The sequence below is a fragment of the Delphinus delphis genome, chromosome 11 (genome assembly GCF_949987515.2).
Source record: "Delphinus delphis chromosome 11, mDelDel1.2, whole genome shotgun sequence".
NCBI classification, from domain to species: Eukaryota; Metazoa; Chordata; class Mammalia; order Artiodactyla; family Delphinidae; genus Delphinus; species Delphinus delphis.
This window is the reverse complement of record NC_082693.1, coordinates 99,431,765-99,450,243: the sequence shown is the minus strand read 5'-3', so window position 1 is coordinate 99,450,243 and position 18,479 is coordinate 99,431,765. Positions and strand designations below refer to the sequence as shown.

Genomic DNA, 18,479 nt, shown 5'->3' with positions numbered 1-18,479 from the left:
AGCTCCCGAGGTCCCTGCAGAGAAGGTCCCTGATTGCACTAGAAGCTCCACGCTCTGTTTACCACAATTAATTGCTTTGTCTCCTCTGCAAAACAAAGCACTGTATGCTGCTGCCTCTTTTGCATCATAGGGACTTGGCCTCCTCTAAATCCAGAAGCACGATGACAGCTCCTACGTGGGGAGAAACTTCCATGTCACAAAGCACCTCTGCAGCCACGCTGCGGGTCACCCCCGGGAGGCAGTGGGGTAGGAATGATCCCCCCTGGGTGCTGCCCTCCCCACCAAGCAGCAGGGCCAGGGCGAACCAGGCTCTGCGGGCTGTGAATGAGGACCGGGGGCCCACACAGGGGCTGTCGGACCCCCGATGTCCTGGGACACCAGGACAAACTAAGCAGCTCGGACTTTGGGGGGATAAACTAGAATGATTTTCTAGCATTGCGCGTTACCAACTGTTTTATAAGCTGCCCTTATGAATCAGACAAAGAACCCGGTAAGGCCAGCACCCCCAGCGCACCTGCATCCCCGCCGGAGAGGAGGAACGATCAGGGGCACATGGCAGCTCTGGCTCAGGACCTGAGCCCAGCCCTTCAAAGGCATCTTCAGCCACGTGCACCCATCCTCTCTGGGCCCCAAGTTCTTACTGTGGGGCACCCCGCAGAGGGGAGGGACCAGGTCAGCATGCCAGCCGCACCGCCAGGGGACACAAGACTGGGCACAGGGGGCTCCTTCCCCCACAGGCCCTACAGAATCTGGTTAGAAAAAGGCAGCCGGGGAGAATCAGACTGCGGGCACTGAGGCTGGGACTGCCGTGGCTGGCGGGGTGGGGACAGGGGGCTGGGGGAAGAGGCCGGCTTCGGACACCCAGGGTGCAGCACCTGCGGGCTGCATTCAGGCAGAGCTGGGGACCCGTCACCTGCAGGACGGACGGCACAAGGTCTGCCCGGGGGACAGCGAATCCTCGGGGAAAAGTACAAGGTCCCTGGGGCACCAGACCTCAGGGCAGGAGTGACCATCCGCTCCGGGAGGCGCCTCCCTCCAACCAGATGACCCGGCGACCCTCCCGGAGTCCACAGAGCTGGGCGCAACCAGACCCCTGGGCTGGGCAGGTCTCAGAAGCCAAAGCACACGAGAAGAGGTGGGACCCCAACTTCACTGAGCTTCTGGGAACTGGACGCAGGAAGCCAAGCCCATGCCCCCCCCCCCCACTCCGCCAAAAGCACCCACAGCGCTGGGCGTGCTGAACGCTAGGAGGACTCTGTCTTCCTCCTGAAGACGCCCCTCCGGAAATGACTGTTCCCACGGAGACGACACAGCAGCGTGCAATTTCACAATTCTGCAGAGCGTGAGGCCTTTAAAGCCTCTTCCGTGGGTGTCCCACTGCTGGACGCTCAAGCTGTCTTCCGTGCACACAGAATCACGTTCCCAAAACGCCACGATTGCACACGCAATTGCCCCGCGCCCACCAGGGCGCCAAAGGTGCTTTATTTAATTTGTTTTCTCTTCCTGTTTACTTTCCCATTCAGTTCAATTCCCCACAATGCAGTGTGTTCACAACACGCCCTGCATCCAACCCTGCGACATCCAGGCCTGAGTCCATCCTGAGTTTGGGGGAGAATCAACCTCATGGCTCCTCCGAGGTCTGGCGTACCGGCTGCTGCACCGCGCTTGTCCCCTGGCCTCGGTGAGCCTCGAGTTAAGAGAGCAGGGCCCTGAGGAGGCCAGCAAAGCGTTCTAACCAGCCGCCTAGTAGTGCCCTCCAGTTACAACACGGCAGCATCTCTGGCCAGACAGCAACACGAGAGCGAGCGATGGGCAAGGGGCTCGTCTTCACGTCTTCCAAGGCCACCAGGGACGCAGTCACGTCAGGTGGGGCGGCCACACTGCAGAGCCCTGGGCAGCCCTCCACGGGCTCCTGCGCGTGGGGCGGGAAGACAGGAAGGCCAAGCGGGGAGGCCCAGCACCACCACCCACCCGTGGGCACGTCCTCCCACCCAGCTCAGGGACCCTCGCGTCCAGGGCTGCTCCTGGTGGCCCTGGACCCTGGCAGCACCGTCCCTGTTTGCGGAGCAGCAGGAAGAAACGCAGGGCAGGACCCTTTGCACGAGGTCACTACCAGCTTCAGGTCCCTGTCCCCAGCTGGGACTCACGCTGGCGGGCCAGGGCCATTTCTCAGGCATGCAAGGCTCAGGGGCCGCCCAGCGTTGGGGGTCACGAGCGGTTCCTGGGACAATGACGAGCCTTGGGCTCAGCGCACTCGCTACACTCTTTCCGAACCACTGCCCCCCACCAGGTGCGGGCCTCGCGAGGGCAGTGATGTCTGGCTGGGGCCTCCCGGAACCGTTTCCCCAACCAGAGAAGCCCCAGCGTAACTGAGGCAGCAACACCTGAGCTACCATCAGCCTGGGGGACTCGGGCACCTGCATCACCTGTCGTCCAGGTGAGAGCTGGCCGGGCGCAGGTGTGGACGCTGGCCCGGGTCACCAGGGAGGCGGGGCCCTTCTCCCTTCCAACCGACGGCCCGGCCGGCCTGCAGGCTCCCCCGCACCTCCATGGACAGCAGGCCCTCAGGGGGCCCCGTCAGCCGCCCGCGGCCATCCCCTCCTCACTCGGCGACGCAGGCCGGTGCCGGGCTCTCTCGGCACCGCCACGTGCCCGACGCAGAGTGACCCGGGGGGCCGCAGGCCTCCCACGAGCGCAAAGGGGCAGGGCAGGAGGCTGCCTTCTCCCCAGTTCACAGACAGCAACCGGAGGTGGGAAGAGGCAGGGTGGGGGCGAAGGCCGCCCTGGAGCCAGGCTCCCACAGCGCGGCTCCTGCGGGCATGGCCGGGCCCGGCCTGACAGCAAGGGCAGGAGCCGGGATGAGAAAAGGGACCAGGTCTCGCCATCTAGCACCTCGGGGCGGGGCAGGCTGGGCGCTGGGCTCTGCTGGCCCGGACAGAGGCCCTCCCTGTCCACCGTCTCCTGGTGGCCGAGATGGAAAGCGCCTGGGCGCTGCGGCAGGGCTGGGTGGCTTCCCACGGCCCTCGGCGGGTGGAGCAGGGTCCTCAGAGCGTCTGACAAGCATGGGAGCTGAGGGGCCATGGGCCAAGCGAGCTGCCCAGTGTCACCACACTGTGGCCTGGGACAACAGGGCCTCCTTCCCTGTCCCCTCACCTGAAAGATGAGGGGCTCGAGGAGGTGAAGCAGCCAGAGAGTGACCCCCAGACAGTGAGGGGCAGAGCCTGGTTCCTGGTCCCCTCCACTGGTGTCTCCTCACTGCACCCCAGGCAGCCCGCCCTCCCAGGAGTCAACACTGCCCACAGTACCACCGCACAAGGCACGCCTGGGGGTGGGGACGGGGTGGGGGGATCGGCCCACCTGGAGCCCCTGGGTCGAGCACAGAGCCTCTGATGGATGGGGGCGGGTGTAAATCTCCCACGGAACCGCTGAGGAAAAACGTGGCTCAGAGAGGCTAGCAACCACCCCTGGGTCACACAGCTACCAAGTGCCGGGCAGCCAGGCCATGCGATCACGCGGCCAAGCCCCTTCCCTAACGCCCCACTCCCCACGGCTGCCACGAGGCTCCCAGGAGGCTCCCAGGAGCCCCCGGGCCATTCTGCTGAGGACACACACCGGCCGGCTCAGGAGGTATCTCCTGGAGTCCATGACAGCATGTTTAATAAGGCCAGTGTCGGCAGAGCCCAGGCCCCACGTGATCTGTGCCCTCGGCCGTGGAGTCTCAGGCAGCAGGTCAGCGGTGACCTCAGGCAGCCCGTCTCCAAGCTCCTCCACAAATAACCCTGTGAACGAAATCTAATACACCTCTCTCCCAGCAGGAAATCACACTCGGGTTCTTCTGAAAAGGCATTTACTTACTTGAAAATCTCTTTCTTCCAGTATTTCTTTCCTCCATCTCACGAGAAAAGCAGCACACACGTACAGGTGGAAATGCGCGAAGCCCTCAGGTTCCGACTGCAAGAGAGAACAGCCGAGAAGGTCAGCGTGCAGCCCAGACAGGCCGGCCGGGAACACAGAGCGGGGCCGGCCTGCTCGCTTTTTGACTCAAGGCCTCCGCTTCTAATTCTCATCTCATTACAATAAGGACAACGTTCTCTCTAATCGGGCAGCGGGACACAGCGGATGTGCCCGGCGACCGGGTGCTCGTTTGCTTTCTTGCACGGACGATGGGCAGCAACGATAAAAGGCCAGTCCGAGGGGCCCCCATTCTTGCACCGCGTGAGAAGGGACCCGTTTTCCCCACAAAGGCCGATCACTCAGCCCTGAACGAAAGGCAAGAGCAGAGCAGGCGTCCAGCCCGGGCACCGCCCGGAAACGACGCTGACCGGAAGCGTGGGGCAGCGAGCATGCCGCGTTCCCCCCGAGTGGTCACCTGCACCCCTCCTCGCTGCTCCCCGCGCTGCCGGGACAGACCTGGCAGTGGGCAGGGTGGGGAGAGGCAGACCCAGGGAGATGGGATAGAAGACCATGGAAATCATAAAATCCCAACTTGTTAGTGAGTTGGGACAAGGGGGTGCAGCACAGCTGTGAAAAGAGGTCAGATGCTAGATGGTCTGACGGCTGAGCCAACAAAATAGCTGATGAATGCGGGACCTATGGGGTAGGAGACGAAGAGGAACCAAGGATAACACCAACGTCCTTGGCCTGAACAAGCGCAAAGAGGAAGCCGTCGTTTCCTAAGAGGAGGAAAGGTTTGCGGGAAAGGGTGCGGGAGAAAGTGTGTTGACGGGAAGGTTGTGAGTCTGTCCTGTGGACACGCACCTGATAGGCTCCGAGTGGAGCTGTCAGGCAGGCAGTGGGACAGATGAGTCTAGGGCGTGTTACCGAGTCCAAGCTGGCTCTGCTCGCCGCACGACAGGCCAACACATCGGAGACGAGGTGTTGAGGCAGGGAATACGACTTTATTTGGAAAGCCAGCAGACCGAGGAGATGGCGGACTAGTGTCTTTGTAAAACCATCTTATCGGGGTTTGGATGCCAGTTTCTTTTATAGCATGGAGAGGAGGAGGAGGTGAGAAGTAAAGTGAAAGGGCCGTAAGTTCTGCAAATATCCCCTGGAATAATGGCCAGCCTCAGGGAGGGGATGTGTGGATTTCTTCTTTCTTGTAGCCAGCCATCCACAGGTGGAACAGGGTCCGGATGTTTCCCTGAACAAAGGTACTTTGGTTTACCATTCAGGGGGCAGGGTTCCCCAAGGCAGGCCACTGTGTATAGACAGTATCCTTTTAGTGAACAAAAGCAGTGGAAAACAAAGGTTAAAGTAAAAGAAACAGATGCAACATGTAGTCAGAATTGGCTCTTCCCTGTTACAAGTGCAAGAGGATGGCCACAAGTTTACACTGAGGGCCTAACGGAACGAGCAGGGAGCTGGGAGGAGTGTGAGGTGCTGCCAGAGGGTCAGGTAACACGAGCCCGGGGAGGTGACTGACCACGGGGTTTAGCCACATGGAGGTCACTGGCAGGTCACACTGCCTGGAGTGTTAGAGGGTGCTTCTGCATCCCACTGCCCTGGGCTGGCCGAACCGGCATCGGCACGTTGAGCAGAGCTGCTGCAGTGTGGCGGCATCCTCGCCTTCTGCTTCCTGACTTCACAGCGACCCGACCACTGCTTTGCACCTTACGTGCCGGAGAAGGAAGCTGTTTCACACTAGAACTTTGTGTAGATAACGCGTAGCAGGTTAGGTCGGTGCCCTCCTATTCCTAATTTACTAGAGTTCTTATGGATGGTTACAGAATTTCATCAGATGCTTTTCCTGAATCAACTGAGACAATAAGATTGTTTTCCTTTAATCTGTGAACGTGGTGAATTACATTAGTATCAGAGTTTCTTTAATGTTGAACCAACCTTGCATTCCCTGTAAACTCAATTTGGTCACAGTAAGTTACATTTTTTAATCACAGCTGGGCCCCGTTTGCTGATCTTTCATTTAGGATTTCTGCTCTCACACTTACAGAAAACTGGCCTCCCATGTTCCCTTCTAGAACCATCCTTGTCTACTTTAATCATGAAGGTTGTGTTTGTCTCTTTCCTCCTCCTCTTCTCAGAGTCTGTACGAGACCGGGATACCTGTCCTCCGAAAGTTGGCTAGAAATGGGCTGGGCATGAGGTCTTCTTTGTGGAAAGGCTGTATTCCTGATTCAATTTCCATATGATTATAAAACACTTCAGACTTTTTAAAATTTTTGAACACTTTTCTTTTTGTAGGAATTTGCCACCTACAAGGTTGTTCATAATGTTCTATTTTTCTTTGAACCTCTGGTGCATTTGCAGCATCTAGACATTTCTTCTAAAATCATTATCCTTCTTGAAATGCAACCTTTAGAAGATCCTCTAATGAGAGGTCTTTGGGCAGTAAACCCTTTCAGCTGTCGTCTAAAAATGTCTTTATTTCATTCTCATTCCTGAAAGATAGAACTGTTGGTTATTACTTTTAAAGATGTTAAAAATGACATCTTTTGGCCTCCACTGTTTAAAGCTATCAATCTGTTTGTCATTCCCTTGTAGGAAATCACACTTTTCTTTCCGGCTGCTTTTGAGATACGCTCTTTGTCTTAGATGTTTGGCATTTTCTTTATAATATTTATTCTGCTAGAGGTATCCTGAGAATGGGCTGCTTTCATCAGTTTTGGAAAACTGTCATCCATTATCTCCTATCAAACATCCATCTGCCCCCTGCCATTCTCTGCATTTTCTCAGAACCCAGGTCAGGCAGGTGTGAGGTCTTTTCACTCTGCTCTCCATTTCACTTAACCTCTCTTTTTATATGTTCCATCTCTTTGTTTGTCTGGGAGAATTACTTTCTTCAAATCTTTCCTCCAGTTTACTAGTCAACTCTTCAACTGTATCACAATTCCTGTTTAACTCACCCATTAAATTTGAGACTTGCTTCTCTTCTCAGACCTGCTTCGTAACTCACGAGTTTCCCTTTCCTCCTTTTTCACCCACTGTGCTCCTTTTTATCACTTTGAACATGTTAAACTGACTTTCTAGCACATCTCAGATCACGTTAAAGTCTGCAGTCTTTGTAGATCTCTTCCTTGCCGTTTGTTTTCTCTCCTGAGTCCTGCTCTTAGTGGCCTGCCTCCTTGTACTTTAGTGATTTTCCCCCTCTTGGAGCTTACGTTTGATGAAATAAAATTATTTTTAAGGCGGGACAAGAAATGTTTTAACATAAAATTCTCTCTGCCAGTCTGGGCCACTACCCCTCTTTAGTGTGCGCCGTGCACCTACGCTACCCACGACCCAGACCTCCCAAGGGACACGGGCATGGCTGCTCCGTCACAGACAGCAATTTTCTCCTGGCACCAGCAAGGGAACTCCTTAGGAGATAACGTTTCTTAATCCTGTAAGGGGTCAGGATGACCTACTACTCGCCTTGTGCGTGCAGATCTGGACTATGTAAACCGCCAATACGTCCTCTGATGGAGTATTACTCCTTCTCTCGAAAATGTATACAACTGTGCTTTAACTTCTAACCGGAGGAACAGTCCTCAGAGCTTCTGAAAGACTGTCTCCCAGGTTACTATCCTCGGGTTGGCTCGAATAAAATTCTCCATTTCTTTCTTAGACTGACTATTAATTTTGTGTCGACACGTTCCTTGGAACTTTTCTCTGTTGGAATTCTTTGAGGCGTGTATCAAAAATGGTTTTCTTCGGGGAAGAACAACTTTGTGCTTGCTTCTGCCAGAGCCTAAGGGCACTATTATCCCAAGTCTACTTTCAACTAAATTTTCAGCTTGAAATTTTGTAAGACAAGTAACATGAATCGGGACTCCAAACTCATGTGAATGCAGGACTGTGGTCAGATATTCCGAAGGGAGGTGTTTTCCTTCCTTTTCCCTTAACTTCCATGGCCAAGGCCAAGAAAGGCGAACAGCAGCCCCTGTTCAGTCCCTGGACAGGCTCCAGGTTTGTCTCCTGCCTGAGGCTCCTTACAACCAGGCAGAAGGCCCTGGCAATTAACTGGCAGGTGCCCCTGGGGGAAGGCCTGCTTTGATGTTGCTGCCTTATCTCTCTCGATTTACATTTTCTCCAGATTTCTCCTATACCATAGTCTCTCTTCCTTTGCAGTTACGTTTATGAGAAATACACCGGCAGCTTTCCCTGTATCCTGTGATGGCGGGGGCTCTTAATTTGCTTAACAACCTCTATTTAACCGGGGAGTGCAGAGGTCTGCCTCAGGCCAGCCCCGGGACCCCTCCTCACTCGGAATTCAGGAGGTCGGGCTGTGAACCCTGCGTCCCCATGATGCGCCCCCAGCTGGCGGGCGGAGTGCGGTACACGCCACGCGTTCACAGGAACACAGCATTCGGGGAAAATGGAGCTCTACAGCTTCGCTTAAGTGGATTATTTGTCTTCGATGACTTGGTAAATTATATTAAAATAGCAATTTAATAAATAAAACATTCATATCCTAATGGAAACTGGGCTTCTGCTTTAATGAAGCTTAACCTGGGCGTCGCCATCGCTGCCCGGATGAGACGAGCCTAGGAGGCAGGCTCTCCGCGGCGGACGCCCACACATCGCAGGGCCTGCCACCCGCGCCCACTCGGGATGGGGGCCTCCATCGTCTTTGGGATCTGACACGTGCAATCGGGACCTTCCCGACTGGTGCAGAATCAGCCACGTGGACCCGCCGTTTCCAAACAAACCCAGGGAGGAGCCGGCGAGCACACAGAGAGCTCTCCAAGGGAAGAGGATGTGCCTTCGGGAAGCCCCCTGGGCAGCGGCCACTGCTGGAGGACCACGGCGCCGACCCCCGGGAAGCACAGCGCTGCGGCCATTTCAGAGCAGGCTCTAGGGAGGTGCCTGGCCCTCCAGTCCAGGCCTTCCAGCCGCCACCGCACAGGGCCCAGGCTGCAAATCCTTATCTCCCATCTCCCCAGGCTCCAGACGACTTGGGAGGGAAAGGAGGCCAGAGAGCTGGAAAGGCCACTCAGCGGTACACCAGGACAACAAGCAGGCCTTCTGCCTTCGTGGCGGCCCATCACCTCTGAAGGACAAGCCTGTTAGCAGAGTCTCCTCCTAAAAAGCTCACCCTCGGGGTTCTGAGGCTGGGGACCCTGGGGGTCAAAGAGAAACACCGGTCCTATAACAAACGCCCTTTTTAAAAAATCATCAATCTCTCTAGCTGAGGAAAAGACAATTCACATTAGACCCCAGATGCACTTGAAAATGACCATCTAAAAGCCCCAATCCCATTCCAGTCGGATCAGACGTCTGAAATCTCAGGTCTTAAGATTTTTATTACCTCCAATCAACTGTGTCTAGCAAACCAGACAGCAAACCCAATCCCCGCTCCAAAGAGAAGGCAGCAGGATGATGGATGCCCACGTCACTGCAGGGGACCCCCGGCACTCAGAGCCCCTCCCAGGGCAGACGGAGGAGAGGAAAGGACACCCTGACAGGCCAGGACTGCAGGCAGGTGGGCAGCCTTTGGGTGTGTGGGGCCCATCCCTGTAGGATGTTCCCTGGGGGAGAGGTGGAAGCACCCAAGAATGCATCACACCAAATAAGTGCAAGACAGCCGTGGGAGAGACGCTCAAGTTCTCTGAAAGACATCAAAGGAAACCTAATAAACAGGAAGATGCACCGGGTTAATGGACAAAACTTTCAAACCTGAAAAGATGTCAACTGCCTTCCATTGTAATTTATAAATCAATGTATTTCTAATAAAAATTCCAACCATGTTTTTTTGTGGAACATGAAGCATATTCGAAGGTTGATGTTGAAGAGCAAAGGGCCAAGAATAGCAAGACAACCCCACAGATGGCCAGATAAGGGGAAGATCTACATCCACTCCCAAGACGTTCTGTGAGACTGATGAAGACCATGTGATCTGGGCCTAGGACAGGTGGGCCAGGCGAGCAGAGACCCCAGGCACGGGCCCGTGGTAATGTGGGTATTTTGTCTTTGGCAGACAGGGTAGGCGGACCAGCTGGGGAAGGATGGATTATTTGATAAATGATACTGAAATAACTGGCTATCCATATGGAGAAAGTAAAATTAGGTCCCTACCTCATGCCACACGTATGCCCCAATTCAAGGTGGATTACAAAGCAACCTGCAAGGCAAACCCTTAAGAGCGCAGGCATCAATTTTTAAAAAAATCAGTAAATCTGACAACACAAAAATTTAAAACTTATGTTTGACAAAGGCACTATAATTAAGGTAAAGGTATAAGGCACAGACTAGCAAAGGATATCTGCAGTGCATATATGACTGACAAAGGACTGTATCCAGTATCCGGTGTGTGTGTGTGTGTGTGTGTGTGTGTACACACACACACACACACACACACATTTTTTTTTTTTTTTTTTTTTTTTGCGGTACGCGGACCTCTCACTGCCGTGGCCTCTCCCGTTGCGGAGCACAGGCTCCGGACGCGCAGGCTCAGCGGCCATGGCTCACGGGCCCAGCCGCTCCGCGGCATGTGGGATCTTCCCGGACCGGGGCACGAACCCGTGTCCCCTGCATCGGCAGGCGGACTCTCAAGCACTGCGCCACCAGGGAAGCCCACACACATATTTTTTAATCCTCTTAAGAATCAATAAGAAAAAGACAAACTACCTAATTAAAAAAATGGGCCAAGGATGTGAACAGACCTCAGGTGGTCAGTAAAAATAGGAAAAGCTGCTTATACTCACTGGTAATCAGGGATGTGCAGAGCAAGGCAGGTAAAAGAAAGATGTCAGTTCTTGTTTTTCAAATGGGCAAAGCCTAGAAATTGGGAGGACTGCAGAGTATAGGAGAGGATGTGGGCATGCCGGGCGGAGCGGTGGGGGGATGCACCTGCTGTGAAGAGCCTGGTAATATCTAGATGTTTGCATCCTGTAACCCAGAAAAGGCCTGTCCTAAACAGAGCATCTCCTACACCAGGGTATAAGGAGACACACACAAGAACGTTAGGACTGAGCGCTGTTTGTAACTGCAAAAAACTTAGAAACAGCTCACGCCTTTCAACAGGAGATTGGATAAATTATAACATATTCATACAGTGCGAAACTATAAAGAGTGAAAATAAATGAAAGACAGCGACACCCATCAACATGAAAAAGCATTAAAATATAAAGCTGAACACAAGAAGCAGGTCACAGAAGAATACTTAGGTGTGACGCCGTTTACAGAAAGTTTCAGAATATCATCAAGATCATAACTATTGTTTATAGATATATATGTATGTGGTGAAGATGAAAAAAAAGCATATTTAGAAATCATAAAAACCAATTTCAATGTAGTGGTCACCTCTGGAGAATAAGGAAGGAAGCTTCAATGACAAATGTGAAATTTAATTTTTAAATAAGTAATAAATTATCTGAAACAAAAATGAAGAACGAACTGTCAGATTTGACAGAGCTGTGTAGTAAGTACACAGGCAGTCACTGGATTATTAGCTGCACTTTCTGTATACTTAAGACTTTTTAAAATTTAGAGAACTAATAAGGACCTACTTACTGTACAGCACAGGGAACTCTACTCAGTACTCTGAAATGACCTATATGGGAAAAGAATCTAAAAGAGTGGATATATGTATATGTGTAACTGATTCACTTTGCTGTACAGCAGAAACTAACAACATTTTAAATCAACTATACTCCAATAAAGTTTTTTTTTTTAAAAAAGAGGCTTTTTATAATTGAAATAAAAGAAACAGACTGGGGACTAAATTGCAATGCTCTTTTCTGGGGTCACTGGGTGAGGGACCACTAATTCCTGTGGCTCCAGCCCAGCCTGGGGCACCTGTCTGGCCCCAGCCACCTCGCTGTCACTCAGACTGTGGCCTCAGGTGGATTCTGACCTCCATGACCTTGGGCAACCCCTGCTCATGTCTCCTCCCAGGGCCACAGGCACAGGGGGCGGGGGGCAGCCCCTAACTGCCCTCCGTCTTCCCTTTGACCTTCCTTCTGAGACTCTTTCCCCTGCCCTTAAACCAGCGGGGCTGTTGGCATGTTTACACTCTTACAGAGAAGGCTTGATTTTTGACAGAAGCTCAGAGGATGAGAACTTAATGCAGAAGAGCTGTCCCCGGGGGCAACCCGGCCTCTCCCCTCTCCTCCAGCTGCTGGCCAGAGGCGGAAGATAAACCCGGGCGCTCCTAACATGAGTTTTCTTCAAACTGCATGTCAGGTTCCACAGTGGATCTAGTTTTGCTTATAAAATGACAAAACGAAAGTTTGAAATGACTACACGATTAACTAAATGCAAATGACTTACATGTGGAGTACACTTTTCAAAACGCAGGCAATCGGGCAAAGAAACAGCTTTCCTTCTGTCTTTTATAGAGAAACTGTGATAAAAGGAACAACTGTTCACCTTTAATCCCATCATTAAACTTTGCTTATAATTTTTGGCACTGAAATAAAACCGAATGGCCTTCTGGCACAGGAGGCTTTCCTGTGTACATGTATTTATGTAGATGGATTTCCGAGGCCATTCAAACGACAGGAATTGTTTCCCATTCTTTGTGCGGATCCGAGTGCACCAACTTCAGCTGTGCAAGCAAAATCTTTGCTATGATTTCCTTTGAAATATTCATCACCAGGCCAGTGCATTACACAATTACCTACCAGGAATGCAGAGCACGGCCATCTTAAAATTCACGCCAACGCCCTCATGTTTGGGGCCCGGGCTGCTAATGGGACTGTAAATCACATTTCATTACGGAGCCAGATCCTGAGGCATGAGTGAGCTGGTGCTCGTCCAGCGGCCTCAGAGCGACTGATCTATTAGCTCTCGCCAGATCATTCAGGCATGTGTCTGTCCACGTCTGAGAACACTCCAAATGGCTACATGACAAAGGTCACGGCCAGTCCACTTCATTCCGGGAGTCACTGGTTGGGTGCTCATCCAACAGGGAGGGCTGGTCTGGGAAAGGGAGACCACCTGCTGTCGCTCTGATGTGTCAGCAATTCCCAACTGAAGTGAACATTCTAAAGCCGGAAAAAGCATAAGGTAACGAAGAATACTGAAATATTCTTTTACATTCCTAGTAACTGTTTATTCCTTTGCTGATGATGTATCAGGGTTCTCTGGAAAAACAGCACCAAAAGGATGTGTGTGTGTTGGGACAACAGGACACACATTTATATATATATACATATATATGTGTGTATATACATACAAACACATACACACACACACACACACACACACACACACACATATGCATAAAGAGACTGACTACAGAAGCTTGGAGAAGCCCAGCAGGCTGCAGGCCCAGGGAAGAGCTGTGCTGCAGCTGAACTGCAAAGGCCTCCTGGAGGCAGAATTGCTTCTTGCTCAGGGGAGGCTGGCCTTTGTTTCATTCAGGCCTTCAGCTGATTAGACGAGGCCCACCCATGTGACGGAGGGCAATCTGCTTTATTCAGAGTCCACCAATGTAAATGTTAATCTCATCCAGCAACACCTTCACGGAAACATCCAGAATAATATCTGACCAAATAGCTGGGTATCGTGGCCCAGCCTGCTTGACACACAATTAACCATCACCCAGATCACGATCCAGCTTCAATTCTGAAGGGGACGCTCCAGTGCTGTGTTGCTAGGTCCTTTTAACTGACGAACGACTGGTTTAGGTATTCAATTAATCAACAACAGAAACAACAAGCTCCTACGGCTCACAGAGCCATAAGGGAGAAGTTGATCCTTAAATGCAGACAAGGCACATCAGCGAAAACCAGTTAAGAGCCAAACAAACAATGGCTTTGATTTAAATACGTTGGCACAGGCCTCAGGACAGACACACATTCCCCCAGCACGTGCGCCTGGAGCAGACTGTGTGCCACTCGGCCCCCCCCGGAGCACGGGCCGCTCGTCACCTCCAAGAGACATCAGGCGAGGGGGTGCTCACACCACAAGTTCACAAGTGCTGCGTTGCCTGCACATGCCTGGCTCCTTTATGGATGAAATCAAAGGCATCCTTTGAATGCTGCTCTGTCAAAACTTCGTGAATTATACAAGCTCTGGAGAACTGCGGGGGCCAGAGCCAGCACCACATTGTCACTGACCTCAGCTGTCCTTCTTACGGCCCCTCCCATTTCCCAAATTTAAACATTGCATCCCTGATGGCCTGGCATCTTTGTGAGACCATGAATCACGGTCTGGGCTATGGGCACCCCCTTACAGGCGTTTTTGCTACCCTGTCCAACCTGATAATCCCTACTGTTGTTTAAAGTTTGTCAAGGATGTTCCTGGCAAATTAAAAGGAAGAAGATCCTGCTGTGGGTCCCGATTATTTTTTCCTTGAAGTAAGAAATGACATCTCACCAGTTAATAACTCAAAGCTTCAGTTCTCTCTGTAGACCAGACTGAGCCAAGAGAGCAGAAAGGGCAGAGTGAGCTGCAGCTCTCGGTGAACAAGCCCGTTGTCTGTCCACAGCCCTGCAAGGACGGGCAGGCCTGCACCCGTGCCCGTCCACAGGCTGGTACCGGGACAGCTCAAGTGGCACACCCTGCCTGTGTGGCGAGCGTGTGCTCGGGAGCTGGGTCCCCCCCTCACCGCCCCCGTCTCCGCTGCAGCTCCGGCCCTGGCCTCCTCCCCGACTCTCTCCTGAGGCTCCTCCTCCAAAGGCCCCTGCCTCTGCCCGCACCTCCCCGGCTGCCTCCCCTGCGGCCTCTCTTGGCTGACTTGGAGGGCTGTGCAGCCTCCCTCCTGTGCTCAGTGCCATGTCCCCACGGTACACCAGGACACGCGTGTGCAGCCCGCTCCTGTACCCCCGCCCTCTGCGCAGACACCGGCCCACAGGGACCCCTCTGCCCTCCTGGAGAGGGCAGCTGACCTGGTCCCAGCTCCCGTGCTGCCTCGGCTGCCAAGTGCTCGTCTAGGAGCGCAGAGCGTGTGTCTACTCTCGGGGCGAGCTCCGGGAAGGCCAGGGTGACGTGTCTAGGTGCACAGCGCAAAGCCCTGTGCCCGGACAGGGTCAGAGAATGAGGCCGACACCCCGCTGCGTATCTCATGGTGAGCACGAGTGTGAAACTTGTTTAAAGACGGACAGACAGCTTAGCTCCAAACAAACCTCAGGCTCCTCGATGGAAAGGGAGGGCTGAGCCAGACACCTTCTCAGGCCTCGGACGGCGGGACAGGCTCCAGGGTTTGCACTGCGAGGGCGGGACCCCGAGGGGGCGAGGGCCACGAGTCCACTCCCAGAAGGGTCGTTTCTGGATGCCTGCCTCTGTCCACTCGCCCACACGGCCATCAGCCTCACGAGCGGTTCTCTGTAAAGCCTCACTCTGGTAGTAAACGAACGAGGAGGATTCTGAGAGCAGAGGAACTCGTGGCCTGTAGAGGCCCCTGCAGGCCCCGCGTCTGCCTGGACGGGGGAAAGATCACTCATTTGCTACAACAAAGCAACAAAGGACGCTGACTTGAGCCAAGATGTTAGCTTTTCCATCTCCTTGACTGGCGTTCCCCAAAGTTACTCAGCCAGGGGAGTACGCGGGAGGCAGGCGGTGGTGGTAGAGGTTCACGGGGGCCACGCACACCCTCCACCGATGATACTGTCTGAAACGAGAGGGCGCGAGCTTGGCTGGTCCCCAGACACCCCCGGCTGACATGGAGCTCCCTGCGGGCCTCCCATCACCTGTGCCCTTCATGCCAGCTCAGTGCTTGTCATCAGATGTGCCTTGGAGCCCGTCGGGTGGATGAGGCTGACTCAGATGGACCAACAGATGTCCACTCTCAGCGTGAAGCAGAAGCAGAATCTTAATCTCTTGGTCACAGGCCTGGACCCTTCATTCTTAACCAGCTCCCAAGAGGCTGTCACACAAAGTGAAATCCGAGAACCACTCGGGCTGTGAGCTTCTGGGGACGAGGACCTGCCTTCCCTTTGCCTGGGTCTCCCCCAGCAGCTAGCGCACTGTTTCCACGCACAGCCGGTATTTGGAAAATGATCAAAATACCGAGTGAATGAACGTCAAGTCCCAAGTTACGGACTAAGCTCGTTGCCTCCCGATGAGTGAACATCCTCAGACCACCAACCTTGAGTCAAGATTTATATCAGCCCCCTTGTAAATAAGGCTGTGACTAGGACTGTTATTGCTTTGAAACTAATTTGAACAAAAAGAATCCACATTCGCCTAATAGCCATTCTCTAGGGAATGCCCAGATTTAGCAGAAAACATTGACAACAGAGAAAAGAATTTCCTGTGAGCTAAAACAAGGAAAATTACACAGACACCGCGCAAACTAAGAAATGAGAAAGAGTCTGACACGATGCGACTGTCCCCGTGTCGTGTCCAGTGGTCCCGCCGCCATGACTACAGGACCACTCTACATCCTTTCAGGGCTTGTTCCTTCCAAACTCCCTCCCCCAGGCCAGGCCTTCAGAGTGATTTCTAAAAACATTTTATAATAAGACTTTTCAAAAACTCCCCAAACTAGAAAGCACAGAATAAAGGAGCCCATGTACCCATTCTTCAGGGTCCACAACGATCACATGTGGCCAAACCTGTTTCACCTCCTACCCAATCCCCACGCCGCCCACATGCTGTGGGAATACTCTAAGGAAATCCCCGTCATCACAAGTCATCCATGAGAAGCATGTCACCTGTTCCGTGGGTGTTTCCCACTCGGGCTCCGGCTGGCGAGTGGCACCTGTGTCCCCTTCCCCGGGATGTCCTGTGAGCTTGGACTTAGACCCTGAAGCTGGGGCGGAGTCGGATGCAGTTCTGTTTTGCGGGAACTGATGGGGCAGCACACCCTTCATGCTTCCCATCAGGCTCGTGGCTTCTGCGTCTCTCCTTCACGACACTATGACTGATTAGTGGGTCCAGGTTTTGCCAGACGGATCCATGCGTTAGAAAGTTCCCTGCCAGCCACCTCTGAAGATTTTCAACGCCACTGGTGCGAGTCCTTAAGCTGTTATACGATTAGGGTGACAATGTGATTCTTTCCTTCCCCCTGCATTTATATCTGCTTTTTTTCTGTAAGGAATAACTTCTCCTCAAAAACTATCTGATTGCCAGAAAAGCACAATACTTGCTTGAATCGTTCCTTTTGTTTATCAGGTGATGCTGAGCTGGTGAGGGTTTAATTTAGAAATCACGATGAATTCATAGTGAATTAACATATTTGGTTTATTTTAATCCACTGCCTTCATAATTCTTCCTGATGTTCAATTTTCCCCTTTCTGACCCCTTTAAATTGGGCTTCTGACGTGACCCCAGAAGCCTCTAAGAGGCCCCTTGCTTTCTTTATGATGAGCTGCTCCAGAGTCATCTGGAACATTTCCTGCCCTAGACCTGGGACTGCGCCTTCTCCTAAGGAGCCCTGGTTCCTTTCACGGGAAATGGTGGAGACTCCACAGGTGCTCATTTACACCGGGCTGATCACTGGACCCAATACTTTTCAGTGGAGGAAGCTAGAAGATGTGGTTTTATTTCTTTTAAGGAGAAGAGAATACATCACAGGTTCACACTGAGCCTTAAATCATATTTAAGATTATAGCGTTTTTCCGTCTTTGATTTTATGCTTGATTCTCTTTTAGGTTAAAAATCTTAGTTCCTGTAACATTATCATAATTACTATTTGCTTTACCTAATGTATGTATTTATGTGTAACGTGTGTATATTAACAATAGTTTCAAGATAGCACTAATGTTATTACTAACAATATGATTACTGAGTAGAGTTTGTAAATTTTTTTGCAATTCTTTTTGTGCTTGAAATATATGCTACTGGGACTGTGCATGCAAGTGGCTCAGAAGTCTATTCAAAGTAATTTTGCCCTGTGTGATTAGGCCACCAACTCAATACAGAGTTAGGTTCATTTTTTACCTTTTAATTTTGTGCTTGCTTTTTAAGGCCCACTTGCTTAGGTTTAGTTTGGTTTTCCACTTATGAAAAGCAACACATGATTACACAGTAAAAACCTCAAACAAGGTGCATTTGGAGAAGTCGGGCTGCACCCCTGTCTCTCCACACCACCCATCCTCCCCACGAAGACCACACCTTTTCCACTAGGTTCTGGTTTACCCTTTCACTGACTTTTGTTTGTAATATAAGTAAACATGTGTGCACTCAGGAAAAGGTGTGTGTGTGTCTGTCCGTCCGTGTGTGTCTGTGTGTCTGCTCATACACTCCCAACCAACGAGTGAGGGCACCCACGCACGCTGTCTGTGCCTTGCCCCTCGCAGCAAACAGTACAGCCAAGACGCCCCCAGCCACGCGTAGAAAGCCCCCTCAGCCCTCCTCACCCCTGTGGGGTGCACCAACCCCTGGGAGTGTCAGTTTAGTCAACCAGCCCTGTGCTGACAGACATCTGTGGGGCTTCGGGCCTTTCACCGTTACAAACAGTGCTACAAAGGATAGGCCCTGTGGAAACGGCATTTTCTATTTTCTCCAGCTTAACTTTCGGATGGCTCCTGGGCCAACAGGGAAGAGCCTGTGTTGTTGGCAAGAGAACAACAAATAGCCCTTGTATGCATCCTTCCTGGGCCCTGCTTTCGACCCGCTGCAGCTCTGTCCTCACCTCACCACTGGCTGCC

At 52.3% G+C, this 18,479-nt stretch overlaps 1 protein-coding gene across 1 annotated transcript in view; it reads right to left on the bottom strand.

The window, feature by feature from the left end:
- The window catches only part of TBC1D22A (TBC1 domain family member 22A), a 314,302-nt gene that overhangs the window by 29,953 nt on the left and 265,870 nt on the right, over positions 1–18,479 (bottom strand). Inside the window, exon 12 of the mRNA XM_060025836.1 lies at positions 3,856–3,951. Coding sequence (XP_059881819.1) covers positions 3,856–3,951 — 96 coding nt within the window. The remainder of the gene's footprint in view (positions 1–3,855; positions 3,952–18,479) is intronic.